This window comes from Salvelinus fontinalis, chromosome 16, assembly GCF_029448725.1.
Source record: "Salvelinus fontinalis isolate EN_2023a chromosome 16, ASM2944872v1, whole genome shotgun sequence".
Lineage (NCBI taxonomy): Eukaryota > Metazoa > Chordata > Actinopteri > Salmoniformes > Salmonidae > Salvelinus > Salvelinus fontinalis.
The window spans coordinates 46,259,497-46,278,124 of record NC_074680.1 but is presented as its reverse complement, the minus strand read 5'-3'; the positions used below and the strand labels follow the sequence as shown (position 1 = coordinate 46,278,124).

The 18,628-nt window shown below is 44.2% G+C and overlaps 2 protein-coding genes across 2 annotated transcripts; both read right to left on the bottom strand.

Moving 5' to 3' along the window:
- Positions 1 to 1,784: 1,784 nt before the first annotated feature.
- Positions 1,785 to 4,041, bottom strand: LOC129813261 (synaptojanin-2-binding protein-like). Its single transcript, XM_055865569.1, has 4 exons — positions 3,795 to 4,041; positions 2,699 to 2,835; positions 2,265 to 2,360; positions 1,785 to 2,017 (listed from the first exon to the last, which is right to left on the bottom strand). The coding sequence occupies exons 1-4, from the start codon at positions 3,859 to 3,861 to the stop codon at positions 1,865 to 1,867; spliced, it is 453 nt and encodes a 150-aa protein (XP_055721544.1). The 5' UTR covers positions 3,862 to 4,041; the 3' UTR covers positions 1,785 to 1,864.
- An 806-nt stretch (positions 4,042 to 4,847) lies between these two features.
- Positions 4,848 to 10,845, bottom strand: lgals3a (lectin, galactoside binding soluble 3a). The gene is made up of 6 exons (XM_055865555.1): positions 10,710 to 10,845; positions 10,343 to 10,357; positions 9,486 to 10,229; positions 8,896 to 8,984; positions 6,913 to 7,087; positions 4,848 to 6,078 (listed from the first exon to the last, which is right to left on the bottom strand). The coding sequence occupies exons 2-6, from the start codon at positions 10,352 to 10,354 to the stop codon at positions 5,923 to 5,925; spliced, it is 1,176 nt and encodes a 391-aa protein (XP_055721530.1). The 5' UTR covers positions 10,355 to 10,357; positions 10,710 to 10,845; the 3' UTR covers positions 4,848 to 5,922.
- Between the last annotated feature and the right edge of the window lie 7,783 nt (positions 10,846 to 18,628).

The following is an 18,628-nucleotide window of genomic DNA, read 5'->3' as shown; positions in this document are numbered from 1 at the left end:
TAAGCTTTTTAGGTCAGCCAAGTCCTTCTGTCTGAGGAGCACAGCTCTGCCCAGCAGAGTGAACGCCATGCGGACGACTTTTTCATTTATTTTAACAATTACAAAGTTGTCATTATCTCGTCGGTGTTATCACCGTAGCAAAAAAAGTAAAGTTTAGCATTTGGGTTACGCAATGACGATATTCACAACAAAAATATGTACATACACTACCGGTCAAAAGTTTGGACAAACCTTCTCATTCCAGAGTTTCTCTTTATTTTTACTATTTTCAACATTGTAGAATAGTAGTGAAGACATCAAAACTATGAAATAACACATATGGAATCAGGTAGTAACCAAACATTAAAAAAAAAAAATCTACATACATTTTATATTTGAGATTCTTCAAAGTAGTCACCCTTTGCACTCTTGGCATTCTCTCAACCAGCTTCATGAGGTCACCTGGAATGCATTTCAATTGACAGATGCGCCGTGTTAAAAATGTATATGTGGAATTTCTTTCCTTCTTAATGCATTTGAGCCAATCGGTTGTGTTGTGACAAGGTAGGAGTGTTATAGAGAAGAGAGCCCTATTTGGTAAAAGACCAAGTCCATATTATGGCAAGAACAGCTCAAATAAGCAAAGGGAAATGACAGTCCATTACTTTAAGACATGGTCAGTCAATCCATAAAACTTCCAAGAACTTTGCAAGTTTCTTCAAGTGCAGCTGCAAAAATCATCAAGCGCTATGATGAAACTGGCTCTCATGAGGACCACCACAGGAAAGAAAGACCTAGAGTTACCTCTGCTGCAGAGGATAAGTTCATTAGAGTTAACTGCACCTCAGATTGCAGCCCAAAGAAATGCTTCAGAGAGTTCAAGTAACAGACACATCTCAACATCAACTGTTCAGAGGAGACTGTGTGAATCAGGTCTTCATGGTCAAATTGCTGCAAAGAAACCACTACTAAAGTACACCAATAATAAAAAGAGACTTGCTTGGGCCAAGTAACATGAGCAATGGACATTAGACCGGTGGAAATCGGTCCTTTCGTCTGGAGTCCAAATGTGAGATCATTGGTTTCAACTGCTGTGTCTTTGTGAGACACAGAGTAGGTGAACGGATGATCTCTGCATGTGTGGTTCCCACCGTGAAGCATGGAGGAGGTGGTGTTGATGGTGTGGGGGTGCTCTGCTGATGAAACTGATTTACTAAGAATTCAAGGCACACTTAACCAGCATGGCGTCCACAGCATTCTGCAGCGATACGCCATTCCATATGGTTTGCGCTTAGTGGAACTATCATTTGTTTTTCAACAGGACAATGACCCAACACACCTCCAGGCTGCGTAAGAGCAATTTGAACAAGGAGGAGAGTGATGGAGTGCCGCATCAGATGACCTGGCCTCCACAATCCCCCGACCTCAACCCAATTGAGATGGTTTGGGATGAGTTAGACCGCAGAGTGAAGGAAAAGCAGCCAACAAGTGTTCAGCATATGTGGGAACTCCTTCAAGACTGTTGGAAAGCATTCTAGGTGAAGCTGGTTGAGAGAATGCCAAGAGTGTGCAAAGCTGTCAAGGCAAAGGGTGACTACTTTGAAGAATCTCAAATATATTTAGATTTGTTTAACACTTATGGTTACTACATGATTCCATATATGTTATTTCATAGTTGATGTCTTCACTATTATTCCACAATGTAGAAAATAGTACAAATAAAGAGAAAAAAACTTGAATGAGTAGGTGTGTCCAAACTTTTGACCGGTACTGTATATTTTCTTTCTTTTTTTGGGGGGGGGGGGGGGGGGGGGGGTCCTTCAGCAAAGTTTTCAGTCCTAGGTTTTGCTTTAAAAAAATGCTTTGAGGATAAAGTTACATAGGTTTAAAAATGCCTCTTCAGTTGTGGCTGGAAGCGCATGTAGAGGAAAGTAACGGCTGCAGCAGCTCCCAGGACAGCCACAAGTATTCCCAAGGAGGAGACAGAAGATTCACCGTCAGGCCTGGAACTGGTGGGACCATTCATGGCCATGGTGGGCTGTTGGGGAAAGAGAGACTTCTTCACTGGCAACAAAGTGACATGTTACAACACATCCGAGTGTGTTCAATAGGCACGAAAAGTGAAACGGGGAAGGTAGGTGCTATCTAAAAATGCTCATTTTTGGGGGGGTTTTCAATTGCAAAACGCTTTGCTACAATGTTCCCTAATGAACACGACCCACCCTGCCTAAGATGTTGATTGAGGTCCAGATGAGTGAAAAAGAGCCTGCCGTAGCCCCACTCACCCTCTGCTGTACGCGTAGCTGCACATCCTCTCCTGCTGACCTGAAGAGCTCCACCGCAGCACTGTGTGACAGGTTCTCCAGCTTTTGGCCATTTATCTACATAAAACAAAAAAACAGAGGAAAATAAAATCACAGAGCTTAATACATAGTACTGTGATCAAATACTAGACCTAAAGTTGACCGATAAGTTAATTTAGCATATCCCTTCCAGAGATAAGACTGGAGTCTTCTGCAGTAGATGGATAAAACCTCAAGCATAACACACATTTCCCCAGATAGACTACTTGATTCATTTATTGATTCAAACATCACATTCCTCCTCCTAACCCCTCTGCTCCCCAGTCGGCTAGTCGGCTCTCTAGCAGTTGAACTAGTGGAGACGAGGTTATCGGCTTCCCAAACTCTAAAATTTAAAGTCCATCTTTATCCGTTACCGCCAATATCTTGTCTCCCTCTTGTAATCTTCCATCCAGGGCTGCTGCGCCATTCTCTTTGATTTTAGCCACATAGATCCCACTGTCATTCAGAACATACTGCTGGTCCAGACCTCCCACTATGTTAAACCCTAGACCTGGAGAGAGAGAGAGGGAGAGAGAGAGGGGCAGTGAGTGAGACAGAGAGACAGAGACAGAAAGAGAGAGTGAAAGAGAGACAGAGAGAGACAGAGACAGACAGAGAGAGAGGGGCAGTGAGTGAGTGAGAGAGAGAGGGGGAGGGGGTGAGAGAGAGGGTACAGTAAGTGAAAGTGAAACAGCCTACTGATAACTGTCTGGATATTCAAAGGAGGAGAGGCCATAGAGAAATATAAATCATTCTAATTCTATGGGGAAGGCTATGTAACACTATGGTAATGCAGCAAGTAGTATATGTTGGAGACGGGTCAGGAGAGGTGTGGACTGAATGGGAAGTCTTCTGATTAGAATGTTAGTATCTATGTGGGACAAGGTACAATCATAATCACTCCAATAATAGCCTATAAAATGCCCTTCCATGCAATCAGGCTTCTTGTCATGTAGGTATTATGCAATTTTATGACATCACCATAACGGTTTTCACTGGAAGTGACTAGCTAAAACTTGAGAACAAATGGTTCTGGGACAAAGACTTGCAAGCACACACATTTCCGTTTTTGACGGCTAAAATCGGACTAAAATATTGGTAGGAGTAGTAGCTAATACTACTTTACAGGGATCGGGTTGTCACTTCTGATTAGTTGAGAAATGCTATTGCGACAAAATGAATGAGTAACTTAGGGGCTATCAGTTAGCTAACATAGCTAGCTAGTTGCTAGCTCGATTCTCATTTGGCTCAGTAACTAGAGGTGGAAAACTCAATATCGGTGGCGTTCAAGTTACAGCCTATTTGCAATGACCAGATTAGATACCAAGTTGGCAAAAGTTTAATAAAGACAGCCAGCTAAGCTAGCTAGCAACAGCTTATCAGCAAGTTAGCTAGCTACCTAGTTAGCCAGGCCATCAGTTTGCAAGCTAGATAGCTGTCGGGAGTTGCGACTGAAAGCTATTTTCTTACCTTGTGGTCCTCTTTTCAACTGTATACCCAGCACGGTAGGCGCAGTATACTTTGCTGACCCGTTCATGATGTAAGGAAATCCGAAGGACAAGATAAATAACTGTTTTTTTGGGGGGGGGGGTAGTTATAAAAATGAAGGTGAACTCATGCAGGAGTTGTGTCTGTGCTGCCTGCCACCTCCTGCAGTTTGTTGCCCTCTGTTGGACGAGAACTGCACTTCCCAGACGGTTCATCAATCTACTGCTCTACTTATCATCATGACCTTTGATTGAACCACCCAGCAATGTTTCTGTCGTTCAAGTGCAAACAGGAAACAGAGGTTTCCAAAAGTGCAATGCGAGTGAAGCTTATGAGTTATGTACTGTAACCACCACTACTAACACACCGACAGCGATTTTTGTACACCAGAATTACATACATTTCCCAATGACACGCTGCGTGGTGTGTACGTTGGATTTATCTAACGTATGCGTCAAACTATATGCGTAGAAGGCTTGACAGAAAGGGTAGCAGAAGGTGAATGTTGAACTTTTGTTAAGACACATATCCAGATGATGCTGCGTACTATTTTGCGCATTGACCCTGTGTCGGAAGCGTAAGAAAAGGAACAACAGCTTCTGTCGACCAGTGGTTCTCATCCGGGGGTGTATTCACTAGGAACCAAACAGAACCAAATGGACAAAACGGGGCGTGAACTACCTAAATTTGTCCAATAGAAACTAGTTTTCATTGCAAACCGTTTTCCATTTGGAGTAAACAATTTCCATTGCAAAAACGTTTTGGACTGATGATTACACCCCTGGCCTATCCACAGGGGGTATTCCTTATGAATACTGATTTGAATATATCATCAAGGCATAATGATCAGCGCTCAGGTTTCCCCTCGGGTTACAGATCTAGGATCAGCTTCCTCTCCCCCCAATCCATGAATGGGTTAAATCCACAAACTGATCCAAGATCAGCATCTAGGCAGCTGCACATGAGCGGGTCCTTCAGGCAGAGAAATATGTGACTGCTGAGAACCACTGCTGAAGAAACCATTGATAACATGTATCAGCTCTCTTCATTCTTTATTGACAAAACTTCATTTTTGAAAATAATACTTTCAAGTCTTTGGTAACATCTACAAAAGTGTTACATTGATTTAGCTACTACAGTTTACATTTCATTTTAGCTGTAGTTCTGACTACTTAATAACATTTACGGACCTTAAAATCAGCGAGACCTAGAGGATTAATACTGGAAAAATGTCTAAACACTTTTTGTTCCGATCTTAGCTAAATGAACACTAGACCAGTTTACAGTACACAGAGGCTCTCTCTATCCTTCTATATTCTATAGGCCATGTCCATTCAGCCTTGCAGAAGAGCATTGCAATAAAATAAAGTGTTTCAAAGCAAAAAAACGCTACAAGGATGTTCAGTCCATTGGTTACACACACACACACACACACACAACATGCATCATAACCCTGAAAGGCTAATTTGTAATTATAGACATACAAAACAATATACAGTCTACTTTGCTGACATCATGACAACATTGTGAAATGCTAAAGGACACGTCCCCTTTGTCCTAGAGACATTTCATGCAGAATAAATATGGTTACTTTCCCTAGAACTGCTGTTAAAAAGCAGATATCTCCTTCTCTGATAGTGTTACATAGCCTAAGTTCCTTGTCCTCATTTGTATAGATTATTACCACGATAAATGACACAGTCAAATAATTAGATTTCTTTTACCTATAGCCTATAGGACATGCTGTGTAGGGCTTTTCAGACCACTGAGCTAAACCCGAGCCAAACTGAGCCGGGCCTGGTTACCCATCCGCCATAGTTGCTGGAACCATGCTAGCTAGCACAGTTTGGTTTGGGTCAGCACGATAGTGTGAAAAGAGGTATGTGAGCTGCACCCCCCCCCAGCCCCCCCCCACCAGATCATTGGCCACAGTGTCAGTCAGGTGAAGTGAACTACATCACAAATGGAACCCTATTCCCTACGTAGTGCCCTACTTTTGACCAGGTACCGTGTCACAAATGGAACCCTATTCCTTATGTAGTGCACTACTTTTGACAAGAGCCTATCGGAATAGGGTGCCATTTGGGACTCAGTCGTAGTCTCTTGAGTGTTAGATCATGCTCGGGGCCACGCTGTAGAGAGTGACATCCCCCACCACACGTAGCAGGGTGACGTCTTCAAACCCTCCGGCTCTGTGCTCATACTCCAGAATATGGTTCCCATCCACGGCTACTTTAAACGAGTCCTCTTCGACTAGCACCTTCAGCTGCAGGGGGGGGGGGGGGGGGGGGGCACAACAACAACTCAGCAATTAAATAACGTTAGTGTTCAAACATGAATACAGAGCTTAAAAAAGGTGCAATCTTTAATAGTTACTGATCTTTTTCAGAAAAATGTATTAGAGATGGTCATTAATTTAATTTACAGTACAGGTAAGTGATTATCTATAGGTGAGGTTACAGTACATCATCTATATAAGTAATGTCACTACTTTATGTTTAATGGTTGACATTCTCTACCCACATATTACACAACACCAGGGGACCCCAACCCTGCTCAATATTGTACCTCAAAACACCAGGGGACCCAAACCCTGCTTAATACTGTACCCCAAAACACCAGGGGACCCCAACCCTGCTCAACACTGTACCTCAAAACACAAGGGGACCCCAACTCTGCTCTGCCCCAACCCTACTGTACCTCAAAACGCCAGGGGACCCCAACCCTGCTCTGCCCCAACCCTACTGTACCTCAAAACACCAGGGGACCCCAACCCTGCTCTGCCCCAACCCTACTGTACCTCAAAACACCAGGGGACCCCAACCCTGCTCTGCCCCAACCCTACTGTACCTCAAAACACCAGGGGACCCCAACCCTGCTCTGCCCCAACCCTACTGTACCTCAAAACACCAGGGGACCCCAACCCTGCTCTGCCCCAACCCTACTGTACCTCAAAACACCAGGGGACCCCAACCCTGCTCTGCCCCAACCCTACTGTACCTCAAAACACCAGGGGACCCCAACCCTGCTCTGCCCCAACCCTACTGTACCTCAAAACACCAGGGGACCCCAACCCTGCTCTTCCCCAACCCTACTGTACCTCAAAACGTTGTCCAGGAACGAAGGGGAAGCCTCCATCTCTCTCCTCAGGACCCCAACCCCCATCCAGGTGGGAGTTACGGACAACCTGTTGTTCATAGAAACGAGGGTTGAGGTGGAACACAACCTCTTCGTCGTCCTCCTCATCTTCCTCTTTTAAAAAGTCAACATGGAACCTGGAATAAAAAATCAACAACTTTGTTTTCATTTATCATCACTAATATACATAAAGACCATGCATTTTACTATATATAAGGAGCATGAATGGATATACAGCGCCCTACAAAAGTATTCAGACCCCTTGACTTTTTCCACATTTTGATACGTTACAGCCTTATTCTAAAACAGATTAAATATTTTTTCCCCCCGATCAATCTACACACAATACCCCATAATGACATCATAATACTCCATAATGACATCACAATACTCCATAATGACATCACAATACTCCATAATGACACCACAATACCCCATAATGATAAAGCAAAAACAGGTTAAGACATCTTAGCTAATTTATCAAATAAAAAAAACTGAAATATCAGTTACATAAGTATTCAGACACTTTGCTCAGCACTTTGTTGAAGCACCTTTGGCAGCAATTACAGCCTCGAGTCTTCTTGGGTATGACGCGACAAGCTTGGCACACCTGTATTTGGGGAGTTTCACCCATTCTTCTCTGCAGATCCTCTCAAGCTCTGTCAGGTTGGATGGGGAGCTTTGCTGCACAGCTATTTCAGGTCTCTCCAGAGATGTTTGATCGGGTTCAAGTCCAGGCTCTGGCTCGGCCACTCAAGGACATTCAGAGACTTGTCCTGAAGCCACTCCTGCATTGTCTTGGCTGTGTGCTTAGGGTCGTTGTCTTGTTGGAAGGTGAACCATCACCCCCGTCTGAGGTCCTGAGTGCTCTGGAGCAGGTTTTTATCAAGGATCTCTCTGTACTTTGCTCCGTTCATCTTTCCCCTCGATCCTGACTAGTCCCTGCCGCTGAAAAATATCCCCACAGCATGATGCTGCCACCACCATGCTTCACCGTAGGAATGGTGCCAGGTTTCCTTCAGACTTGACGCTTGGCATTCAGGCCAAAGAGTTCAATCTTGGTTTCATCAGACCAGAGAATCTTTTTTCTCATGGTCTGAGAGTCTTTAGGTGACTTTTGGCAAACTCCAAGCAGGCTGTCATGTGCTTTTTACTGAGGAGTGGCTTCTCTCTGGCCACTCTACCTTAAATACCTGATAGGTGGAGTGCTGCAGAGATGGTTGTCCTTCTGGAAGGTTCTCCCATCTCCACAGAGGAACTCTGGAGCTCTGTCAGAGTGACCATCAGGTTGTCTCGGAACTCTACGGACAATTCCTTTGACCCCGTGGCTTGGTTTTTGCTCCAATAAATATAATTTACCACAGGTGGACTCCAATCAAGTTGTAGAAACATCTCAAGGATAATCAATGGAAACAGGATGCATCTGTGCTCAATTTCGAGTCTCATAGCAAAGGGTCTGAATACTTATGTAAATAAGGTATTTCTGTTTATTTACTTTTAATACATTTGCAAACATTTCTAAAAACCGGTTTTCACTTTGTCATTATGGGGTATGGTGATGTCATTATGGGGTATGGTGATGTCATTATGGGGTATGGTGATGTCATTATGGGGTATGGTGATGTCATTATGGGGTATGGTGATGTCATTATGGGGTATGGTGATGTCATTATGGGGTAGTGTGTGTAGATTGATGAGGATGTTTTTTTATTTTTTTTATTGAATCCATTTAAGGATAAGGGTGTAATGTAACAAAACGTGGAAAAAGTCATGGGATCTGAATACTTTCCGAAGGCACTGTACATAAAGACAATGCTTTTGACTATAGATAAGGGGTATGAATGAATGTGTGAATGGATGAATGAAGCCATTGTCCCGATGAATGAACAGATAAATGAATGGATTAATGAATTAATGGATGAATGGTGTGTGTGTGAGTACCTACCTTTCTCCTCCAACGATGGGTTCCCCTACAATGGTGATCAACAGCCTGGACATGATGCCAGCATGGAGAGGCAGTTCGTACGGCACCGGCTGAAACAGACGTTACATTACATGTCATCATCAGATGCACTACCGGAAGTGTCTCAGGAATAATACAATAACAGGTCTAAACTGTCTTGTCAACATATCTAATGTAAAAGTGCACATTTAAAAGATACCACAGTACTTCACCACAATTACTGCACTGGAAAATCACCATATAAATACAATCAATTATTAATTATTATTAATTAGTTACCACGTCCAGAGTGGTCAGTAGTGACACTAAAACGTAGCCCTGAGACCAATATAATGCTATTGCAGTTTCTAGAATATCAACAGCATTTTTCAAGCCCTGCAGCAAATCCCTAGTCTGATCCACCATCCTGACCACTGCACTCAGTGTAAGCTGGTGAGATCGGGATTGGTCAAACAAGGCTAGAAACCCTCCAATAGAGCCACACTGCGTGGACAGAGACACTGCGGGGAAGACGAGGATAGAAATGCGCAAGCAAGCAATGCGTCGTGTTTTAAAATCATGTGTTTACTCACCAACATGCCTCCTGGAGCTGCTGATCCCCCGTATGGTCCCATGGGACCTGGACCGAAAGAGCCAGGGTGACCGGGCTGAGGAGGGAAAACTCCACCGCCCCCAGCACTCCATGATCCAGGGGGGATTGGAGGGAAAGCCCCACCAGGGAACCCAGGGAAGGTGCCTCCTCCAGGAGGGAAGGCAGCTCCTGGACCTCCAGGCCCATACATCCCCCCACCAGGCTGGGCTCCTGGGTAAGGCACGTTGGGGTAGGGTCCTGGGGGTGCTCCGGGGCTAGTCTGGAAGGGTTCAGATGGGTACTGCATGGGGCCTCCAGGGAAATGACCGGGGGTTCCACCAGGGGGGAACTGCCCAGGGAACTGTCCAGGTGCTCCGGGCCCGGCTGGGTATTGTCCCGGTGCTCCGGGCCCAGCTGGGTATTGTCCAGGTGCTCCGGGCCCAGCTGGGTATTGTCCCGGTACCCCTGGTCCGGGCGGGAACCCACCAGGAGCAGAGGGAGCTCCAGGATACTGCCCTGGCGCTCCGGGACCGGAAGAGAACGGTCCTTGGCTTCCAGGGAACTGCCCTGGGGCTCCGGGACCAGACTGTGGGCCCCCAGGGAATCCCCCAGGAGCAGAGGGCTGTGTTGGGGCTCCAGGAGCTGCACCAGGCCATCCTGGGTTAGTGGGCGGAGGGGCGGCTGGGTTGGGGTTACTCGCTTTCTCAGCTTGGCCCGGGACATTGTCCGGTATGGCATCTGCCAGCTGCATACCAGAAAGGGAGACTCATTGGTACCATGATCTTCACCAACACATTTACCAGCTTAAATAACTTGTACATTGATGATAAACTTGATTGATAAAAATTGCTAACTCACCGAGAAATCCATGTCCTGAAAGGTAATGGGGTTAAAATAAAGTTGTTAGGTCTGAAGCTCACCATAGACTAAAACTTGACATATAACAGCCTGAAGTAGCTAGTTAGCTAGCTATCACAAGCTACCTAACTATAAGCTTTTTATTCAACTGGATGGATTACAGGCTGGTTAGTGTTGCACACATGCAGAAAACTAGAAGCTAGCCGCGTAGCTAGTGGCTCGATGTACACTTACGTAGTTAACTAGCTAGCAAACACTAGCTAGCTAGTTTGCTAGCTAGCTGATTAGACACATTTATAATGTTCAACGATCAAAGTACAATCAACACATGTTTCAAAAGTACGGTAGCTAGATTATTCAACGTTACCTCGACAAAAGAGGGACGTCTTTCAACAAATTCTATAGTTAGATACAATTAGAATGTACCAGGTTGAGATTAAAAATACTGTACAAAACTCCTGAAAGGAAGTGCATAGTCTGCACACGCCTAGAATATGACGTAAACATCGGGTGGAACCAAATGGGTGCGTTCCAGAGTCACATGCATTTTCTTGAATTGAAGCCAGTCAGCAATTGAAGATTACCGCAGAGTAAAAAAAAAAAAAATGAATAAACGAAGTAAATCTACCTTTTCTCCCTCAACTTTATATGAGTAAAACTCAATTAGTACAGTGTGAAATGATGCGAAAATATGTCAATGAAAGACTTCCAATTTGTGTGGGGCGTTATACTGTTTTGTTCGCTGGACATCATGTGTTTCAGTAAACTTGGCTTCATAGTCATGGTTATCAACTGTACCGCAGAAATGGAACCTAAATTACAGAAAATAGATGTTGTGGTGCCAGCTGCAGAGATGTACGAGATTTTACTGCAGATAGGTTAACAAGTGTGTTGAATGATAGTGTTCCGTAGTGATGTGCGGATTGACTCATAACTCGCTGTTACGCGGGGCGGGTTTAGGGTAATTAAATATTGTGTGGATGAAATGGTGGGTTGAATAAAGAGAAAACTATACCTTTAAAAAATCCATCAACGTATAATTATTGTGCATTTTATATCTATAGCCTACTTTGAGGTTTTTCTTTAACTATTTTAGGTTATCTGGCAATGGTGCATAAACGTTAGGTCCAAACTGTAAACGCTCCAAATACGCCATTCGCCAAATGGGCAGAACAAGTTAATTAACATCGATCCACGGACGCTAAAGGGGCAATGTCAGAGATTAATTCAATAAGAGAAAAGCTACGAAATGCAGAGTTGAAAATAAAGAGAAGGGAGGTCCAGAAAAGTAATGTTTTGGAAATAGCATTAGTGAGGTCTGACATTGATGTTGGGGGATTAGGCCTGGCTTGCAGTCTGCGTTCTAATTCATCCCAAAGGTGTTTGATGGGGTTGAGGTCAGGGCTCTGTGCAGGCCAGTCAAGTTCTTCCATATCGATCTGGACTAACCATTTCTATATGGATCTCGCTTTGTGCACAGGGCTATTGTCATGCTGAAACAGGAAAAGGGCCTTCCCCAAACTGTTGCTACAAAGTTGGAAGCACAGAATTGTCTAGAATGTCATTGTATGCTGTAGCATTAAGATATCCCTTCACTAGAACTAAGGAACCTAGCCCGAACCATGAAAAACAGCCCCAGACCTTTATTACTCCTCCACCAAACTTTACAGTTGGCACTATGGAACCGGGCAGGTAGCATTTACCTGGCATCCGCCAAACCCAGATTTGTATGTCAGACTGGCAGTTGGTGAAGCGTGATTCAGCACTCCAGAGAACGTGTTTCCACTGCTCCAGAGTCCAATGGCGGTGAGCTTTACACCACTCCAGCCGATGTTTGTCATTGCGCATGGTGATCTTAGGCTTGTGTGAGGCTGCTCGGCCATGGAAACCCTTTTCATGAAGCTCCCGACCAACAGTTATTGTGCTGACGTTGCTCCCAGAGGCAGTTTGGAGCTCGGTAGTGAGTGTTGCAACAGCGGACAGAGGATTTTTACGAGCTACGCACTTCAGCACTTGGCGTTCCTGTTCTGTGAGCTTGTGTGGCCTACCACTTCCCGGCTGAGCCGTTGTTGCTCCTAGAAGTTTCCACTTCACAATAACAGCACTTACAGTTGACCGGGGTGGCTCCAGCAGGGCAGTATTTGACGAACTGACTTGTTGGAAAGATGGTTTCCTATGATGATGCCACATTGAAAGTCACTGAGCTATTCAGTAAGGCACATTCTACATTCGAGCACAGCTCCATGGAGATTGCATGGCGCTGTGCTCGATTTTACAGTGCAAGTATTCAGACCCCTTGACTTGATCCACATTTGATTACGTTACAGCCTTATTCTAAAATTGTTTAAATCGTTTTTTCCCCCGCATCAATCTACTCACAATACCTCATAATGACAAAGAAAAAACAGGTTTTTAGACTGAAATATCCCAGTTACATAAGTATTCGGGCCCTTTACTCAGTACTTTGTTGAAGCACTTTTGTCAGCGATTACAGCCTCGAGTCTTCTTGGGTATGACGCTACAAGCTTGGCACACCTGTTTTTGGGGAGTTTCTCCCATTCTTCTCTGCAGATCCTCTCAAGTTCTGTCAGGTTGGATGGGGAGCGTTGCTGCACAGCTATTTGCAGATCTCTCCAGAGATGTTAGATCGGGTTCAAGTCCGGGCGCTGGTTGGGCAACTCAAGGACATTCAGAGACTTGTCCCTGAAGCCACTCCTGTGTTGTCTTAGCTGTGTGCTTAGGGTCGTTGTCCTGTTGGAAGGTGAACCTTCGCCCCAGTCTGAGGTCCTGATTGCTCTGGAGCAGGTTTTTATCAAGGATCTCTTTGTAATTTTCTCCGTTTATCTTTCCCTTGATCCTGACTAGTCTCCCAGTCCCTGCCGCTGAAAAACATTCCCACAGCATGATGGTGCCACCAGCATGGTTCACCGTAGGGATGGTGCCAGGTTTCCTCCAGATGTGACGCTTGGTATTCAGGCCAAAGTGTTCAATCTTGGTTTCATCAGACCAGAGAATCTTGTTTCTCATGGTCTGATAGTCTTTAGGTGCCTTTTGGCAAACTCCAAGCGGGCTGTCATGTGCCTTTTCCTGAGGAGTGGTTCCGTCTGGCCACTCTACCATAAAGGCCTGATGGGCGGAGTGCTGCAGAGATGGTTGTCCCTCTGGAAGGTTCTTCAATCTCCACAGAGGAACTCTGGAGCTCTGTCAGAGTGACCATCGGGTTCTTGGTCACCTTCTCCCCCGATTTGGCTGGGCGGCCAGCTCTAAGAAGAGTATTGATGGTTCCAAACTTCTTACATTTAAAAATAATAGAGGCCACTGTGTTCTTGAGGACCTTCAATGCTGCAGACTTTTTTTGGCACCCTTCCCCAGAACTGTGCCTCAACACAATAGAGTCTCGGAGCTCTACGGACAATTCCTTCGACCTCATGGCTTGGTTTTTGCTCTGGCATGCACTGTCAACTGTGGGACCTTATATAGACAGGTGTGTGCCTTTCCATATCATGTCCAATCAATTGAATTTACCACAGGTGGACTCCAATCAAGTTATACAAACATCTCCAGGATGATCAATGGAAACAGGATGCACATGAGCTCAATTTCAAGTCTCATAGCAAAGGGTCTGAATACTTATGTAAATAAGGTATGTTTTTTTATTTGTAATACATTTGTAACAAAATGTGGAAAAAGTCAAGGGGTCTGAATACTTTCCCGAATGCACTGTATACACATGTCAGCAACGGGTGTGGCTGAAATAACCGAATCCACTAATTTGAAGGGGTGTCCACATACTTTTGTATACATAGTGAATATTCTGGCGGTTGCGGATGGGTGAACAAACAGCTGACCCGCGTACCACTAGTGTCACGACCTCCCAGGCTGCCGGCCTGGTTTAGGATCAGATAAGGCCAAGTAGTGGAATAGTGATGAGGTTTTAATGGGTGTAGGGTTAGTTGGTATAGTAGTAAGGTGAGGTTTTAATGGGTCAGGGTTAGTTGGTATAGAGGTTTTATGGGTGTAGGGTTAGTTGGTATAGTGCTGAGGTTTTAATGGGTGTAGGGTTAGTTGGTATAGAGGTTTTAATGGGTGTAGGGTTAGTTGGTGTAGTGGTGAGGTTTTAATGGGTGCATGGTTAGTTGGTATAGTGCTGAGGTTTTAATGGGTGTAGGGTTAGTTGGTATAGTGGGGAGGTTTTAATGGGTGTAGGGTTAGTTGGTATAGAGGTTTTAATGGGTGCAGGGTTAGTTGGTATAGTGCTGAGGTTTTAATGGGTGTAGGGTTAGTTGGTATAGAGGTTTTAATGGGTGTAGGGTTAGTTGGTATAGAGGTTTTAATGGGTGTAGGGTTAGTTGGTATAGAGGTTTTAATGGGTGTAGGGTTAGTTGGTATAGTGCTGAGGTTTTAATGGGTGCAGGGTTAGTTGGTATAGAGGTTTTAATGGGTGTAGGGTTAGTTGGTATAGTGGTGAGGGAGGTTTTAATGGGTGTAGGGTTAGTTGGTATAGAGGTTTTAATGGGTGTAGGGTTAGTTGGTATAGTGCTGAGGTTTTAATGGGTGTAGGGTTAGTTGGTATAGAGGTTTTAATGGGTGTAGGGTTAGTTGGTGTTGTGGTGAGGTTTTAATGGGTGTAGGGTTAGTTGGTATAGTGCTGAGGTTTTAATGGGTGCAGGGTTAGTTGGTATAGTGGTGAGGTTTTAATGGGTGTAGGGTTAGTTGGTATAGTGGTGAGGTTTTAATGGGTGCATGGTTAGTTGGTATAGTGGTGAGGTTTTAATGGGTGCAGGGTTAGTTGGTATAGTGGTGAGGTTTTAATGGGTGTAGGGTTAGTTGGTATAGTGGTGAGGTTTTAATGGGTGTAGGGTTAGTTGGTATAGTAGTGAGGTTTTAATGGGTGCAGGGTTAGTTGGTATAGTGCTGAGGTTTTAATGGGTCAGGGTTACTTGGTATAGTGGTGAGGTTTTAATGGCTGTAGGGTTAGTTGGTATACTGGTGAGGTTTTAATGGGTGAAGGGTTAGTTGGTGTAGTGGTGAGGTTTTAATGGCTGTAGGGTTAGTTGGTATAGTGCTGAGGTTTTAATGGGTGTAGGGTTAGTTGGTATAGTGGTGAGGTTTTAATGGGTGCAGGGTTAGTTGGTATAGTGGTGAGGTTTTAATGGGTGTAGGGTTAGTTGGTGTAGTGCTTAAGTTTTAATGGGTGTAGGGTTAGTTGGTATAGTGCTGAGGTTTTAATGGGTGTAGGGTTAGTTGGTATAGTGGTGAGGTTTTAATGGCTGTAGGGTTAGTTGGTATAGTGCTGAGGTTTTAATGGGTGTAGGGTTAGTTGGTATAGTGGTGAGGGAGGTTTTAATGGCTGTAGGGTTAGTTGGTATAGAGGTTTTAATGGGTGTAGGGTTAGTTGGTATAGTGGTGAGGTTTTAATGGGTGTAGGGTTAGTTGGTATAGTGGTGAGGTTTTAATGGCTGTAGGGTTAGTTGGTATAGTGCTGAGGTTTAAATGGGTACAGGGTTAGTTGGTATAGTGGTGAGGTTTTAATGGGTGTAGGGTTAGTTGGTATAGTGCTGAGGTTTTAATGGGTGTAGGGTTAGTTGGTATAGTGCTGAGGTTTTAATGGGTGTAGGGTTAGTTGGTATAGTGGTGAGGTTTTAATGGGTGTAGGGTTAGTTGGTATAGTGGTGAGGTTTTAATGGGTGTAGGGTTAGTTGGTATAGTGGTGAGGTTTTAATGGGTATAGGGTTAGTTGGTAGAGTGGTGAGGTTTTAATGGGTGTAGGGTTAGTTGGTATAGTGCTGAGGTTTTAATGGGTGTAGGGTTAGTTGGTATAGAGGTTTTAATGGCTGTAGGGTTAGTTGGTATAGTGGTGAGGGAGGTTTTAATGGGTGTAGGGTTAGTTGGTATAGTGGTGAGGTTTTAATGGCTGTAGGGTTAGTTGGTATAGTGCTGAGGTTTAAATGGGTACAGGGTTAGTTGGTATAGTGGTGAGGTTTTAATGGGTGTAGGGTTAGTTGGTATAGTGCTGAGGTTTTAATGGGTGTAGGGTTAGTTGGTATAGTGCTGAGGTTTTAATGGGTGTAGGGTTAGTTGGTATAGTGGTGAGGTTTTAATGGGTGTAGGGTTAGTTGGTATAGTGCTGAGGTTTTAATGGGTGTAGGGTTAGTTGGTATAGTGGTGAGGTTTTAATGGGTATAGGGTTAGTTGGTAGAGTGGTGAGGTTTTAATGGGTGTAGGGTTAGTTGGTATAGTGCTGAGGTTTTAATGGGTGTAGGGTTAGTTTTGTATAGTGCTGAGGTTTTAATGGGTGTAGGGTTAGTTGGTATAGAGGTTTTAATGGCTGTAGGGTTAGTTGGTATAGTGGTGAGGGAGGTTTTAATGGGTGTAGGGTTAGTTGGTGTAGTGCTGAGGTTTTAATGGCTGTAGGGTTAGTTGGTATAGTGCTGAGGTTTTAATGGCTGTAGGGTTAGTTGGTATAGTGGTGAGGTTTTAATGGGTGTAGGGTTAGTTGGTATAGTGGTGAGGTTTTAATGGCTGTAGGGTTAGTTGGTATAGTGCTGAGGTTTTAATGGGTGTAGGGTTAGTTGGTATAGTGGTGAGGTTTTAATGGGTGTAGGGTTAGTTGGTATAGTGCTGAGGTTTTAATGGGTGTAGGGTTAGTTGGTATAGTGGTGAGGTTTTAATGGGTGCAGGGTTAGTTGGTATAGTGGTGAGGTTTTAATGGGTGCAGGGTTAGTTGGTATCGTGGTGAGATTTAAATGGGTGTATGTAACGGTCCTGACCTGTTTTATGTTGTTTTTGTATGTGTTTAGGTCAGGGCATGTGTTTTGGGTGGGCAGTCTATGTTATCTGTTTCTATGTTGGTTTTGGTTACCTGGTATGGCTCTTAATTAGAGGCAGGTGTTTTGCGTTCTCCTCTAATTAAGAGTCATATTTAGGTAGGGTGTTCTCACTGTTTGTTTGTGGGTGATTGTCTCCTGTGTCTGTGTCGATGTTACACCATACGGGATTGTTTCGGTTTGTTCGTGCGTTTTTGTAGTAAGTACTTGTTCGTTCGTTCGTTCTGCGTGTGTTATGTCAGTTCGTCGTACTAGTCTGTCTATTTTCGTTTTGTTATTTTGTTAGCTTATTCAAGTATAGTTTGTTTTGTTTTGTCTTATAAATAAAACTCATGTTTTCACAACCCGCTGCGCCTTGGCTCGATCACTACACCTCCTCTTATGAAGAGAGAGAGGAACGCCGTTACAGTGTAGGGTTAGTTGGTATAGTGGGGAGGTTTTAATGGGTGTAGGGTTAGTTGGTATAGTGGGGAGGTTTTAATTGGTGCAGGGTTAGTTGGTATACTGGTGAGGTTTTAATGGCTGTAGGGTTAGTTGGTATAGTGCTGAGGTTTTAATGGGTGCAGGGTTAGTTGGTATAGTGCTGAGGTTTTAATGGGTGTAGGGTTAGTTGGTATAGTGGGGAGGTTTTAATGGGTGCAGGGTTAGTTGGTATAGTGCTGAGGTTTTAATGGGTGTAGGGTTAGTTGGTAGAGTGGTGTGGTTTTAATGGGTGTAGGGTTAGTTGGTATAGTGCTGAGGTTTTAATGGGTGTAGGGTTAGTTGGTATAGTGGGGAGGTTTTAATTGGTGTAGGGTTAGTTGGTATAGTGGGGAGGTTTTAATGGGTGTAGGGTTAGTTGGTATAGTGCTGAGGTTTTAATTGGTGTAGGGTTAGTTGGTATAGTGGTGAGGTTAATGGCTGTAGGGTTAGTTGGTATAGTGCTGAGGTTTTAATGTGTACAGGGTTAGTTGGTATAGAGGTTTTAATGGGTGTAGGGTTAGTTGGTAGTGGTGTGGTTTTAATGGGTGTAGGGTTAGTTGGTATAGTGGTGAGGTTAATGGGTGTAGGGTTAGTTGGTATAGTGGTGAGGTTTTAATGGGTGTAGGGTTAGTTGGTATAGTGCTGAGGTTTTAATGGGTGTAGGGTTAGTTGGTAGAGTGGTGTGGTTTTAATGGGTGTAGGGTTAGTTGGTATAGTGCTGAGGTTTTAATGGGTGTAGGGTTAGTTGGTATAGTGCTGAGGTTTTAATGGGTGTAGGGTTAGTTGGTATAGTGGTGAGGTTTTAATGGGTGTAGGGTTAGTTGGTATAGTGCTGAGGTTTTAATGGGTGCAGGGTTAGTTGGTATAGTGCTGAGGTTTTAATGGGTGCAGGGTTAGTTGGTATAGTGCTGAGGTTTTAATGGGTGTAGGGTTAGTTGGTATAGTGGTGTGGCTTTAATGGGTGTAGGGTTAGTTGGTATAGTGGTGAGGTTTTAAT